Consider the following 13985-nt stretch of genomic DNA (forward strand, 5'->3'; position numbering starts at 1 on the left):
GCACAGTACTGTATGACTAACTCCCTGCAGATTCACACTCACATGTAAAAGCCCCACAGTGACTGTTTCTGTGCGTGTGTGTGTGTGAGTGTGTGTGTGTGTGTGTGAGTGTGTGTGAATGTGTGTATGTGTGTGTGTGAGTGTGTGTGTGTGTGAGTGTGTGTGTGAGTGTGTGTGTGTGTGTGTGAGTGTGTGTGTGAGTGTGTGTGTGTGTGAGTGTGTGTGTGTATGTGTGTGTGTGTGTGTGAGTGTGTGTGTGTATGTGTGTGAGTGTGTGTGTGTGTGTGTGTGTGTGTGTGTATGTGTGTGTGTGTGTATGTGTGTGAGTGTGTGTGTGTGTGTGTGTGTGTGTGTGTATGTGTGTGTGTGTGTGTGTGTGTGTATGTGTGTGTGTGTGTGTGTGTGTGTGTGTGTGAGTGTATGTGTGTGTGTGTGTGTGTGTGTGTGTGTGTGTATGTGTGTGTGTGTGTGTGTGTGAGTGTGTGTGTGTGTTAGATCTTCTTCTTCATGTGAGGGAAACGGATGTGAAAGTAGCACAGCTTCAGTGTGCTGCGCTTCTTCCTTCTTCTGCCCCCGCCCCTCCTTGCCCTCCCCCTGGGGGCCCCTGCCCTGGCCCTGCGGCCCCTGGGTCCCCACCCTCTCAGACCACCGTGCTGATGCGGTTGATAGGCTTGGACTTGCCGCTGCCTCCTGTGCCGGTGGCCCCTGCCCCGGCCCCGGGCCCCGGGCCTGCCTGAGCTCCTCCCTGCTGCACCTGCCCTGGGTGCTGTGGGGGATGAGGGGACAGAGGGGTAAGGGGGGTAAGGGGGGCGGAAGGGGGGGGTAAAGGGGAGTGCGGGGGGGGAGGGGGGATAGAAGACAGCGGGGGGTATTGGGGCATGTACTGGTTGCCTAGGGGCAGGTGGCGGGCGGAAGGCAGCAGGGGCGTGTTGAAGACGAAGTGAGGCTGGTGCACGTTGTGGGAAGAGGAAGGGTGGGGCGTGTGCGTGTGCCCGGGGTGCGTGTGCGTGTGTCCGGGGTGGGAGAGAGCCTGCGTGAGGGGCAGCTTGTTCGCAGGGCCGCCCCGGGCGGAATGCGGGGGCTGGGTGTGGTAGAGAGGATGCGGAGAGGCGGGGGAGAGAGGCGGGCAGCCCATGCCGTGCGCCATGTTGCCGTAGCGAGCCTGCAAAGCATGCTGGGACTGCATCTGCGCCAGCTGCGCGTGGGTGGGGCCGGGCGGGGGGCGCCGAGGCAGAGAGCCTCTGTGCAGGGTGTGGTGGGTGGGCGGCTGGGCGGAGGACGCGTGGTTGGGCGGCGGCACGGTCTGCACGTGGTAGCGATGATGGTGGTGGTAGGGGGGCGGGGCCTGGCCGCCGCTGGCGTGGCAGTACTGTGCGTGCAGCGCCTGGATCTTGGACGGCCCTCCTGCCTCGGACGGGTTCAGAGAGGAGGGGGAATGTGGGGGTGGCCCTCCGGTGGTGGGAGGGGGCACAGGGGCGGGGTAGGGTGGCCCTGGGGGGATGATAGGTCCTGGCGCTTTTGAGCGTTTGGTGCCGAACAGAGACCCCAGGAAGGATCCAGTCCCGCCCCCCCCACTCCCCGGGGCCCCTCTCTCGCCACTGCAGGCTGGCCCACCCGCGCCCCCTCCCGCGCCCGCTCCCACTGGCCCCGCAGGGCTGTGCTGTTGCCCCGGCCCACCCCCCACCCCCACTCCGGGGCTCAGGATGGGGCGGTGAGGCCGGAAGTCTTCAGCACCATACGGGCCAGACACCACCCCGGCCATGGGGAGGCGCTGGTGAGGGCGCGGGCTGCTGATGATGGATCCCTGCAGGGAGGAGAGGGGGAGAGGGGGAGAGGGGGAGGGAGAAAGAGGGGGAGAGGGAGAGAGGGGAAGAGGGGGTCAGGGCACCGCAAACGCATCTCGCTCACACACCATGAGCTCATCACCACAACGCTGAGCCAAAAACCAGCTGTACCACCATCTGGAACACAGGGGGCGCCAGACTGGCTGTTCCCACAGGAGAGGTGGTGGGACTGGCAGGTGTACTATGACTCATCACCACTTACACCCTCACAGTGCGAAATCGCACCTGTCCGCCACACATGTCAGTACCAAATCAGCCCATATTTTTACAACTTCTCTTCATATTGTAAAACATCTTGCATAATTATTTTTTATTTTCAATAATTAAACAGCATATGAGAGTGAGTACAGTTTAGCCACATCTAGAAACTAACACACAGACATGCACACACACACACACACACACACACACACACACATACACACAGTGATTGACCAAAACTCATAGGTATGAAGACAAACATGCAGACATATACAGTATATTTTTTACGATCAACTTTTTTCAAATGAACTCTTCGATATAGGAAGCACAAAAAACATGCAAACATAGTTAGAGGAAAGGTGTTTTAGGAACGAGAGATGTGGTGCTCTAGCTGCTGTTGGAGCAGGCAAATCTGTCAAATCTACCAACTCAACTATTTAATCTTCAAACTATCAGGAAAAACACAATAGGGGCTTGTTAGCTTGTTGATTGCTGAACAAGCAATAAAGGTAGTGACTGCAACTTGTCTTCCGCACGTGTTCCTTCCAACAAATCATGTTTATGTGTCCTGCCAAAGAAGAAGGCTATAGAGAAAAACACTGCTGACTTCAGAGCTGGTAACCCTTCGCCTTTCATATCTGACAGTGATCAAACGGTGAAAAACAACTGAATAACTAAGCTGGCAGATTTGCATAGTTTCTTTCTCCCTCCAGTTGTGTCTGCAGAAGACCCCTACTACCGTAGAAACTCAGTGATACAAACTGTCTTATAATTTTGAGACTGAACTGAAGTCATATTACTGTATCCTTTTAAACATTAAAACATTTTACATTTTATAAATGAATAACAAATCAGAGAAGCTGTCAGAATGTTCTTTCTTTCCAATAAAAACCATAACAAGAATCTATAGTTGACAACCACAAGCAAAACTGCCACCATTTTGAATTAAAATGAATGAAAACATTACAAGATGTAGGTTTAGTTGATATGCTATAAAAGCAGCCTGATGACTGCAGAGAAACTAAAAGTTATTAAGCAAGAAGTACAAGAAGTACTAGAAGAATTAGAAGTACACAAGGGCCAAACTGTGAGTTCAAAGGAAGCTGGGGATGGTTCCTGCCATAGACACGGTGTCAGTGAGTCATGAGCAGCAGTCTTCCGATGCTAAGGCAGTTTCTCAGCACTGCTTCTATTATTGTCAATAAATAAATACATTTCCTGATATGTACTGTTGAGAATTGGGTCCCCACACACAGGGAACTGCACAAAACTGCACTAAGGAGCATTCAAATGTTTTGGGATCTCCAGGACTTACTTCGATGGTGCTATCCAAGGATCCAACGCTGTTCCTGCGACCCCGTTTTCCTGAACCAAACCAGAACCGGCCCAGTTAGGAACACGCATATCTCACATGTAAAAACAGTAAAAACACACACATATCGACTGTCTGTACACATACACCCATATTCACACACACACACCTATATACAGACACATACACCCATATACAGACAGCTATACATACCCCACATACCTCCGCAAAGACACACGTACATATATGTCAGTTTACAGATTACAGAACTACATAACCTGCCGGCCGCCCAAAGGAAGGCCAAAGGCGTTCATGATGCCAGCAGGGAGCCACAGGAGGCAAGGCCCTGCTGTAATATCCACCTATAACCAGCGTGACCAACTTGAGAATTTAACTGGTCATAAGCTGGTCTAGCTGGGTATGAGCTGGTGAAGCAGCTAGTGCTGGTAGCACCTTCCTGTGTTCACGTTCCCTCAGTTATGTTCCCTCAGCCCTGTGTTCACTCAGCTCTATGTTCACTCAGCTCTATGTTCACTCAGCTCTGTGTTCACTCAGCTCTATGTTCACTCAGCTCTATGTTCACTCAGCCCTATGTTCACTCAGCTCTGTGTTCACTCAGCTCTATGTTCACTCAGCTCTGTGTTCACTCAGCTCTGTGTTCACTCAGCTCTGTGTTCACTCAGCTCTGTGTTCACTCAGCTCTGTGTTCACTCAGCTCTATGTTCACTCAGCCCTATGTTCACTCAGCCTTATGTTCACTCAGCCTTATGTTCACTCAGCTCTATGTTCACTCAGCTCTATGTTCACTCAGCTCTATGTTCCCTCAGTCCTATGTTCACTCAGTCCTATGTTCACTCAGTCCTATGTTCACTCAGTCCTATGTTCACTCAGTCCTATGTTCCCTCAGTCCTATGTTCACTCAGTCCTATGTTCACTCAGTCCTATGTTCACTCAGTCCTATGTTCACTCAGTCCTACACCCAAGCAGCCACTGAGCGGCACCTTATCGGCCAACTCGCACACTCTAGCAAACATCTAGCAACACCCTAGCAACCACATGATAACCACCTAGTAGCCACCTAGCAACAGCCTAGCAACCAACTGGTAATTCCTATAGTAACCACCTGGTAATCACCAATCAACCACCTGTAATTACCACATGCAATGACTAAGCAACCAACTCAAACACCCTAGCTACCACCTACAAAAGTCTAGCAACCAGCAAACAGTTGTCCTGGCAACCACCAAGCAACACCTTATGAAATGTTTTTGGTGGGTGCTTTTCTTTCTCTTATTCTCTGTGGTTTCCAGGCATTAAACTTGCTTGCATGTTATCCATTTCGGAAAACCGTGAAATGAATGGTGGCTATAAGTAAGGAAGTAGATGATTAATGTAATGTCATCACGTTCTTACTGAGTGTGAGTTTCTGCGCAGAGGGATAAAGGACCTGAACACAGACATAACAAGGCTACAGTTTGTAAATACTACAGGTTCATCTGGAGGTTGTTTGATTTGGAAGCTGTGGAAGGGGAATCAAGTATGAATAAGGCTGTAACATTTGGATAAGTTATAATTTAGGTTATGGATATATATTCTCCAAATATGCTCTGAGAGAGAGATAGTGTGTGCTCTACGTGTGTGTTTCTAAGCAGAGGGCAAAGGGATTAAAAACCGTAACAGACAAAACAGGGTGCTTCAAAGCTTACAGTTTGTAAATAGTACAGGTTCAATTGGAGGTTATGTGATCTGGACGCTGTGAAAGTGATACCCAGTATCAATGCAAAAGAAAGAAAAAAAAAATGCTAAAAATCCTTGCAAGCAATAATACGTACATTCACACACATGATAAAATTGGTGGGGAAACCATTGAGTGTAGATCATTGTCCATGTTGTTTATTATATGCAGCCTTTTTTATCCAGGGTGCCAATAATACTGGAGCCCACTGTAAGTGTATACGTACCTTACAGAGTACACTTATGGTGTGTATGTACCTGTGTGTATAACTGGCTGAGTGAGGTATGTGTGTATACCTGTCTCAGTGAGGTATGTGTGTGTATACCTGTCTCAGTGAGGTATGTGTGTGTGTATACATGTCTCAGTGAGGTATGTGTGTGTGTATACATGTCTCAGTGAGGTATGTGTGTGTATACCTGTCTCAGTGAGGTATGTGTGTTTGTGTATACCTGTCTCAGTGAGGTATATGTGTTTGTGTATACCTGTCTCAGTGAGGTATGTGTGAGTGTATACCTGTCTCAGTGAGGTATAGGTGTGTGTGTGTGTGAGTGTATACCTGTCTCAGTGAGGTATGTGTGAGTGTATACCTGTCTCAGTGAGGTATGTGTGTGAGTGTATACCTGTCTCAGTGAGGTATATGTGTGAGTGTATACCTGTCTCAGTGAGGTATGTGTGTGAGTGTATACCTGTCTCAGTGAGGTATATGTGTGAGTGTATACCTGTCTCAGTGAGGTATGTGTGTGTGTATACCTGTCTCAGTGAGGTATATGTGTGAGTGTATACCTGTCTCAGTGAGGTATGTGTGAGTGTATACCTGTCTCAGTGAGGTATGTATGAGTGTATACCTGTCTCAGTGAGGTATGTGTGTGTGTATACCTGTCTCAGTGAGGTATGTGTGAGTGTATACCTGTCTCAGTGAGGTATGTGTGAGTGTATACCTGTCTCAGTGAGGTCCCTCAGGGATGAACTCAGGGCAGTTCGTTTCAGTCCTTCTCCAGCGGTGTAGGTGTCGTCCAGACTGGGCCTTCCCAGAATGCCGTTCACTGCCTCTGTCTTCACCCCTCCGACCCCGCCGCTCAGCAGGCCGGGTCTCATCACCCCCTTCTGCTTCTCCAGCTCAGCTGGGCGGGGGACACGGGCAAGAGGGGAATATTAAATGGTATTAAACATACAGTGCTTTACCTTTATATGTGCAATTGATGCTTCACATTCACCTATTCACACACACACTCACACACCAACAGCGATTGGCTGCCATGCAAGGCACCAACCATTTGTGGGTTAGATGTCTTGCTCAGGGACACTTCGACACACCCAGGGTGGGATCGAAACTGGCAACCCTCCGACTGCCAGACGACCGCTCTTACCGCCTGAGCCAATGACGCCCTCAGATGGTACAAACACCGATGAGCAGAATATTAGCGCTGTGAGACAGACACTCCCCGAGGAGAGGCACTTACACTCCACCCGGTACTTCTCCATCTCCTGCACCTCGGCCACGCTCTCGCGCAGGTCCGTGGTGAAGCGGCTGCGGTCCTGCTGACTGGGTGCGTTGAAGACGATCAGCACCTTCCTCTCCCCGCCGGGCACCGCCGACGTCAGCCGCACGCCGTGGGGGTAGTCTGTAGGAGGGGCCATAACTCACACACACATCTACTACAGTCCGGGGGCAAATGCCTCATTGTAATGCTTTTGGATGAAAATAATTGTCTCTGCTCAATTGATCTTGCCTGGTGCAACTGAGCCAACCAAGAGGACCAGAAGGCAGGGTTTGCACTTTTTGAGAGTATTTCATATGCTCCAATACACCCGGCAAGCTCACTAAAGTGTATAAAAGTATTTGAATCCAGAACAACTAGAAATTTGGCCCAGGTTTGATCTACTAACACACACATAAATATGCACACGCATGAGGGGCTGTTGGGTGGCTCATTCGGTTAAAACATTGTAGTGCAAGGATGAGCCCTATGGGCTCAGACTGAATCCCCACTGCGCAACTGCCAATGTGAGGTACACGAGTGTGTGTGTGTCTGGGTGTGTGTACCTGTGTACCTGTGTGTGTGTGTACCTGTGTACCTGTGTGCGTGTGTACCTGTGTGTGTGTGTACCTGTGTACCTGTGTACCTGTGTGTGTGTGTACCTGTGTACCTGTGTACCTGTGTGTGTGTGTACCTGTGTACCTGTGTGTGTACCTGTGTACCTGTGTGTGTGTGTACCTGTGTACCTGTGTACCTGTGTGTGTGTGTACCTGTGTACCTGTGTGTGTGTGTACCTGTGTACCTGTGTACCTGTGTGTGTGTGTACCTGTGTACCTGTGTACCTGTGTGTGTGTGTACCTGTGTACCTGTGTACCTGTGTGCGTGTGTACCTGTCTGAGTTAGGTACAGTTCCAAGATAATCTGAGTCACAATAATAAAAAAACACAATCTTCTTAAACTAATAACACACAAAGAATTGCACTTCTTCATGCCAATACTGAATGCATCATTTAAACACTTCACAAGTCAGTTCACATTCTGGGAAGGAAAGCAGTATGTGAACATCTAGGCTAATGACTTCTCCGAGAGCTAACTGGAGTCAGGTGTCAATGAGATGAGATTAGAGGTGTGGGCTGGAGCTTGATTACTGACAGTCTGCTCTTCTCAAGAAAGAGCTGTGCTTGTAAGCCATGCCCCCATCAAAACAAATTAAGGACCTCAGCATAATTGTAGAGTGAATTTGTAGAGATGCAGAACACTGTAAAGGCTAAATCACTGAAAAGCATGTCTAAGACACACATTAGCACAAACTGTCTACAAATGGGGGAAATTTAGTACTGCCGCTACTTTCAATAAGAGTGGGCACCTTGCTAAGTGCGGCATGTTCAATTCAATTAACATTTTATTTGCATAGCGCTGTTCGCAGAAGGCTGTCGCAAAAACGGTTTTCAGAGTAACAGAAGTGAATAATATCGGCCCTGAGCCCAAATAGTGAGCGAGAAAAAATCTTGGGAGGAACCCAGCTAAAGGGGCATACCCATCCCCGACTGGCCCATGAGTTGAGATGGTAACATTAAACTAGTAGGTAAACTAGAAAGTCCCCATGGAGGGATGGCTAGGGGGATGAATCTGTAAGAAAGTGACAAAGAACCCAAGGGAAACTTTCCTGCAGAAATCTGTTGAATCTCAGTGTCTACTGTAATAACAACACTCCTCAGGGGTGGACCCCATAAAGGCATGGCATGACCTGTTCACACAAGAAATCCCAGAAATATCAATTAACTGAAGCAGTTTTGTGAGGAGGAATGGTCTAAAATTCCTCCTAACCAACATCAGTAGCTACAAAAAATGTGGTTTCACATACTATGTCCAGCCAGAACTATGGATGTGTATACAGTGTGTTCAATAAGACATGGGGAGAGTCCCAACGGGTGGCCCAAAATGAAATTTTTTGTCCGTAGGCTACTTCCATTTTTTTTTCTTATGAATGAGATACAACCCCAAGCATTCATTGCAGTATTGGTTACACGGTTAACCATTTTCAAAATGGGATGGCAACCGTTTACAAAAACTGATGATTTGTCCTATCCGTACTTTTAACTTGATCCGATCAAGTTGCCATGGCGACTCCGCCCTGCTGGACTGCTTGTCCCCTCAACCCTGCTTGCAGGTTTAATTAGTGAATTGGTTTCTCATGTGCTGCAGGTCTGTGAAATTATTTGCAAGTTTTGTTTTTCACAGACATAATTTGATGCAGGTTTGAAGATTAATTTCCCTTTGTTTTTCTGACAAATGCTGAAATTGTGGGGAGCATGATTTGGGCTTCTGCTACTGCCTTTTGCTGTGCTGGTGGTGAGTGTTCCAAATAGTGTGACCAGATGCGAACAGTCCAAATGCAGGATAAACGGGACATTGGGACAATGAGAGACAGATTGATAATGTCCATTCTTCATAGGTTACCAATGCAAAAATGTTGATGCCCAGTAATGCGTATCGGCCTTAGACACATATCTCATCCGCAGTTACACTATTCCCCACTATTTGGCGCACCCAGTATAATACGCTTGAATAAGATAGGAAAATAAATAGTTTATGTGGCCAATGGTAAAAAAATAAGTGCAGTCTTTATTTATACATAAATTAGTGCCCATTGTGCAATAAAAAAATATAAATCAATTAAGATTAAGCAAACGCAGTTGGAATGAACAGGATAGCTCAACCTAGCCTTCAGAATCCTGACCTGACTTAGGCATAAAATAAAAGAAATTAAGCGCAAACCTTGCTTGTCAAAATCAAACATGTACTTGACTGGGCTTGAATTGGATGGTAAGAGGGTCTGGCACTAGCTGGCCATAGCTAACTCCCAGAGTTGGCCTGGATGAATGGGAGAGGGGCACAGTGTATGGAGAGGGGCACAGTGTAACACACACTTGTTACTGTGTCTCAGCCACGGTCACATTGTCTGTCAGTCATCATCTTTGGGTTTAAGTAAAAATGCACACACAGATCAGGGCCTGTATCATGAAGCAGGATAATGGAGTTAGCAGGATAACTGCCCTGAGTAAAACCAGGAACCCTCCTAAATCTGGAGCACGTACTAAGAGTAAAAGCTGCTCTGGGGTTTAGCCGACTCAGGGCGGTTATTCAGACTCAGGAACCGCTTTGTCAGGCCCCAGGACACCCATTTTTGTGAAGCAAATTCAGCATGTAGCACGTTAGCATTATTGTGTGAAGTCATATTCTCCTCCATGTGACTTAAGAAGAGAGCGTTAATTTAGGACCAATCAAGCTGCGATGTGAGGTGACGGGAGTGGAGTGTGATGGGAGGTGACGGGCGTGGAGTGTGATGGGAGGTGACGGGCGTGGAGTGTGATGTGAGGTGATGGGAGTGGAGTGTGATGTGAGGTGACGGGCGTGGAGTGTGATGGGAGGTGATGGGAGTGGAGTGTGATGTGAGGTGATGGGAGTGGAGTGTGATGGGAGGTGATGGGCGTGGAGTGTGATGTGAGGTCACGGGCGTGGAGTGTGATGGGAGGTGACGGGCGTGGAGTGTGATGTGAGGTGATGGGAGTGGAGTGTGATGTGAGGTGACGGGCGTGGAGTGTGATGGGAGGTGAGATTTAGGGAGCTGAGGCGTTTAAAATGAAGATAACACCAGAGATTATCATTGGATAATAATCGATATCCATCGTTTAATATTTAAGTGGAGAATCTTATACTGTTGTTGTTTTGCGTGACACCGTCTCTGGGAGAACTGGCCACAGGTCCTAACTGTGCCAGCGACCCTCTGCTCCACCCACCAGACACCTGCGCAGAGACACCAACACCAGCAGCACAGAGTGACTGAGCGGGGGCATCACACACACACACACACACACACACACACATTCACACACACACACACACACACACACACACACACACACACACACACACACACACACTCTCCCACACACATGCACACACATACACACTCACACACACACACACACACACTCTCCCACACACATGCACACACATACACACTCACACACACACACACATTCACACACACACACACACACACACATTCACACACACACACACACACGCACACACACACACACATTCACACACACACACACACACGCATTCACACACACACACACACACACACGCACACACACACACACACACACACACACACACATTCACACAAACATTCACATATATTCACAAGACGCAAACACACATGCTCCTGTAAAACACACACACACACACACACACACACACACACACACACACACACACACACATTTACATGTGTCTACAAGCAGACATTCAAACTTGTATCCACCACTGTGTATCATCAGGATTACCATACTAAGCACTTCACTATTACATAACTGAATGTTATTGTCGTTGATTAGTGAATAAATAAATAAATAAACAATAGCCAGGAGCGGGATATTGCCACTCTTCAATTGCTGTGAAAATCAGAACTAAAATTCAAATATGGTTTGAAATGTGTGGTTCACAGGACACAGTGCTTCATCCGTTTTACTCACACTGCCTAGATAGTTATGCAAGGGATTTTCTTCTTGCCAAAATGAAACAAAAACAGTGCAGTAATAATAACTTGCCATGGTATGTATTTTTACAAAGGCTCTGCTATACATATTCCTCAAATATTGTGGATGAGTTTCCTACCACCTACTCTCTTAAGATACAAATTCCACAATAGAGAACTTTTCCTTTCATTGAAAGGGCTTTGAAAGGTAGCTGTCTGTGCCTATTTTTCTCAGTAACGTCTATGGTAAGTTATACGCTCACCAAGCATTTTATTAGGAACATTTTTACTTTTCCACCTGCTTATTCACCTAATCAGCCAATTGTGTGGCAGCAGTGCAATGCGTACAATCATGTAGATACGGGTCAGGAGCTTCAGTTAATATTCACATCAGCCATCAGAATGGGAAAAAATGTGATCGAAGTGACTTTGGCCGTGGAATGATTGTTGGTGGTTTGAGTATCTCAGAAACTGCTGATCTCCTGGGAGTTTCTCTAGAGTTTGCAAAAAACGCCTTCTTAATGAGAGATGTCAGAGGAGAATGGCCAGACTGGTCAAAGCTGACAGGAAGGTGACAGTAACGGAAATACACAATGCATCATAACTCTAAGTGGATAGGCTACAGCAGTATAACTCTAAAAGATATATAATACCTAAATAAATACCTAATAAAAAGCTTGAACCTCTAGCACTGTTATAATTCAATGCAAATACGGGGTTTGAGTGGTCGTTGTCACCAGCATGGAAATGTAATTCCTTGGCATGGCACACTGTGATATACTGGGCTGTGCCCAGCAGAACTATAACACAGATTCACTAAATTTGGTGACAGGATGTGAAATTAACAACACAACAACAACAACCAGAAAATATAAAGTTAACTTTTACTTAGAATTTTTTTCTTTTTGAGCTATATAACACTCCGTCCATCAATGAAAGCCGTCCATAAAACTTGTCTGAAAACATTTCAAAGCTGAGACATTTAGCGTTTCTACATGGCTATGGATAGCCACCGACATACATCAGTCCAATCATCAGCTATTTCCATTGAGAAGATATGTGATAGGCTATGCTGAACGCCCTTGTGCATTAGAGATTAATATATGAACTTAAATTCTGAGAAATGTACCCAAAAAAAAAACAAGAGGAGAGAGACAGAGGGACGTGTGGTGGAGTTCTCACATGAGTTCTGGAACATGTGAACCTGCATCTCCACCAGAGGAAATGACTGCCGGAAGCTATACGTCACTGAGTTCTTCTTCTTCTGGAAGATTTTAGTTACCTAGAGAGAGAGAGAGAGAGAGAGTATGTGATGCAGGGGTGTACAAGACGTGGTGCGTTGATATACACTTTTGATTGCTGAGATGAAATGCAGTCGTTGCTGAGATGAAATGCAGTCGTTGCTGAGATGAAATGCAGTCGTTGCTGAGATGAAATGCAGTCGTTGCTGAGATGAAATGCAGTCGTTGTTGAGATGTGGAGAGCTGCAGTCTCACTCACCACCAGCAGGTCATTGAAGAGGAACACCTCTCGCTGGTGCACGCCGCTTCTCTGGGGTCGGCTGGGGTCAGGCACCTCGTAAAGCTGACAGCAGCACACCAACCGGCGGTGTGGCAGAGACAGCACCTACAGACGGGTCACAGTGAGAGCAGCTTCAGACGGGTCACAGAGGGTCACAGTGAGAGCAGCTACAGACAGGTCACAGAGGGTCACAGTGAGAGCAGCTACAGACGGGTCACAGAGGGTCACAGTGAGAGCAGCTACAGACGGGTCACAGAGGGTCACAGTGAGAGCAGCTACAGACGGGTCACAGAGGGTCACAGTGAGAGCAGCTACAGACAGGTCACAGAGGGTCACAGTGAGAGCAGCTACAGACGGGTCACAGAGGGTCACAGTGAGAGCAGCTACAGACAGGTCACAGAGGGTCACAGTGAGAGCAGCTACAGACGGGTCACAGAGGGTCACAGTGAGAGCAGCTACAGACAGGTCACAGTGAGAGCAGCTACAGACGGGTCACAGAGGGTTACAGTGAGAGCAGCTACAGACGGGTCACAGTGAGAGCAGCTACAGACGGGTCACAGTGAGAGCAGCTACAGACGGGTCACAGAGGGTCACAGTGAGAGCAGCTACAGACGGGTCACAGAGGGTCACAGTGAGAGCAGCTACAGACGGGTCACAGTGAGGGAGTGTTCACCTTGTCAAAGAGAATGATGATGAAAATACCTCTTTCTATTAAATAACCATTACAATCAATCATGGACTAAAGTTCTTAAAGTTTAGTCAGCCAATTATTATCAGGACGATAATTTCATGCCATATTTCTATCATATGAAAAGTACATTTCTTATTTGCAGACAATATGTTTGTTATTTAAAAAAGCAGGCAATTTCACAATTTTGATTACACACCACATCAAAGTGGTCACAGTGAGGTCAGTAAGAGGTCAGTGGCAGGTCAAAGAGAGGTCATTGTGAGGTCAGAGAGAGGTCATAGTGAGGTCAGAGAGAGGTCATTGTGAGGTTAGTGACAGATCAGAGTGAGGTCACAGTGAGGTCAGTGACAGGTCAAAGAGAGGTCATTGTGAGGTCAGAGAGAGGTCATAGTGAGGTCAGAGAGAGGTCATTGTGAGGTTAGTGACAGATCAGAGTGAGGTCACAGTGAGGTCAGTGACAGGTCAGAGGATTTACAGTGAGGTCAGTGACAGGTCAGAGTGAGGTCACAGTGAGTACATAGAGAAGTCACAGTGAGCATATACAGAGGTCTTACTAAGGTTTATTAAAAGGATAGTAAAACTTTTACTGTCTGTTTCTTTCTAAAAATGAAACTTTGACAATTTTACACTCAATGGTGAAATTTCATTTTTGAA

At 47.3% G+C, this 13985-nt stretch overlaps 1 protein-coding gene across 1 annotated transcript in view; it reads right to left on the minus strand.

Moving 5' to 3' along the window:
• Positions 1 to 640: 640 nt before the first annotated feature.
• LOC133138596 (IQ motif and SEC7 domain-containing protein 1-like) overlaps positions 641 to 13985 on the minus strand; it is a 23124-nt gene continuing 9779 nt past the window's right edge. Inside the window, exons 10-15 of the mRNA XM_061257492.1 lie at positions 12620 to 12745; positions 12302 to 12401; positions 6553 to 6714; positions 6031 to 6213; positions 3361 to 3410; positions 641 to 1804 (exon numbers count right to left, since the gene is read on the minus strand). Of these exons, the coding sequence (XP_061113476.1) occupies positions 641 to 1804; positions 3361 to 3410; positions 6031 to 6213; positions 6553 to 6714; positions 12302 to 12401; positions 12620 to 12745 (1785 nt within the window). The remainder of the gene's footprint in view (positions 1805 to 3360; positions 3411 to 6030; positions 6214 to 6552; positions 6715 to 12301; positions 12402 to 12619; positions 12746 to 13985) is intronic.

The sequence above is a fragment of the Conger conger genome, chromosome 10, assembly GCF_963514075.1.
Source record: "Conger conger chromosome 10, fConCon1.1, whole genome shotgun sequence".
In the NCBI taxonomy this organism is placed as follows: domain Eukaryota; kingdom Metazoa; phylum Chordata; class Actinopteri; order Anguilliformes; family Congridae; genus Conger; species Conger conger.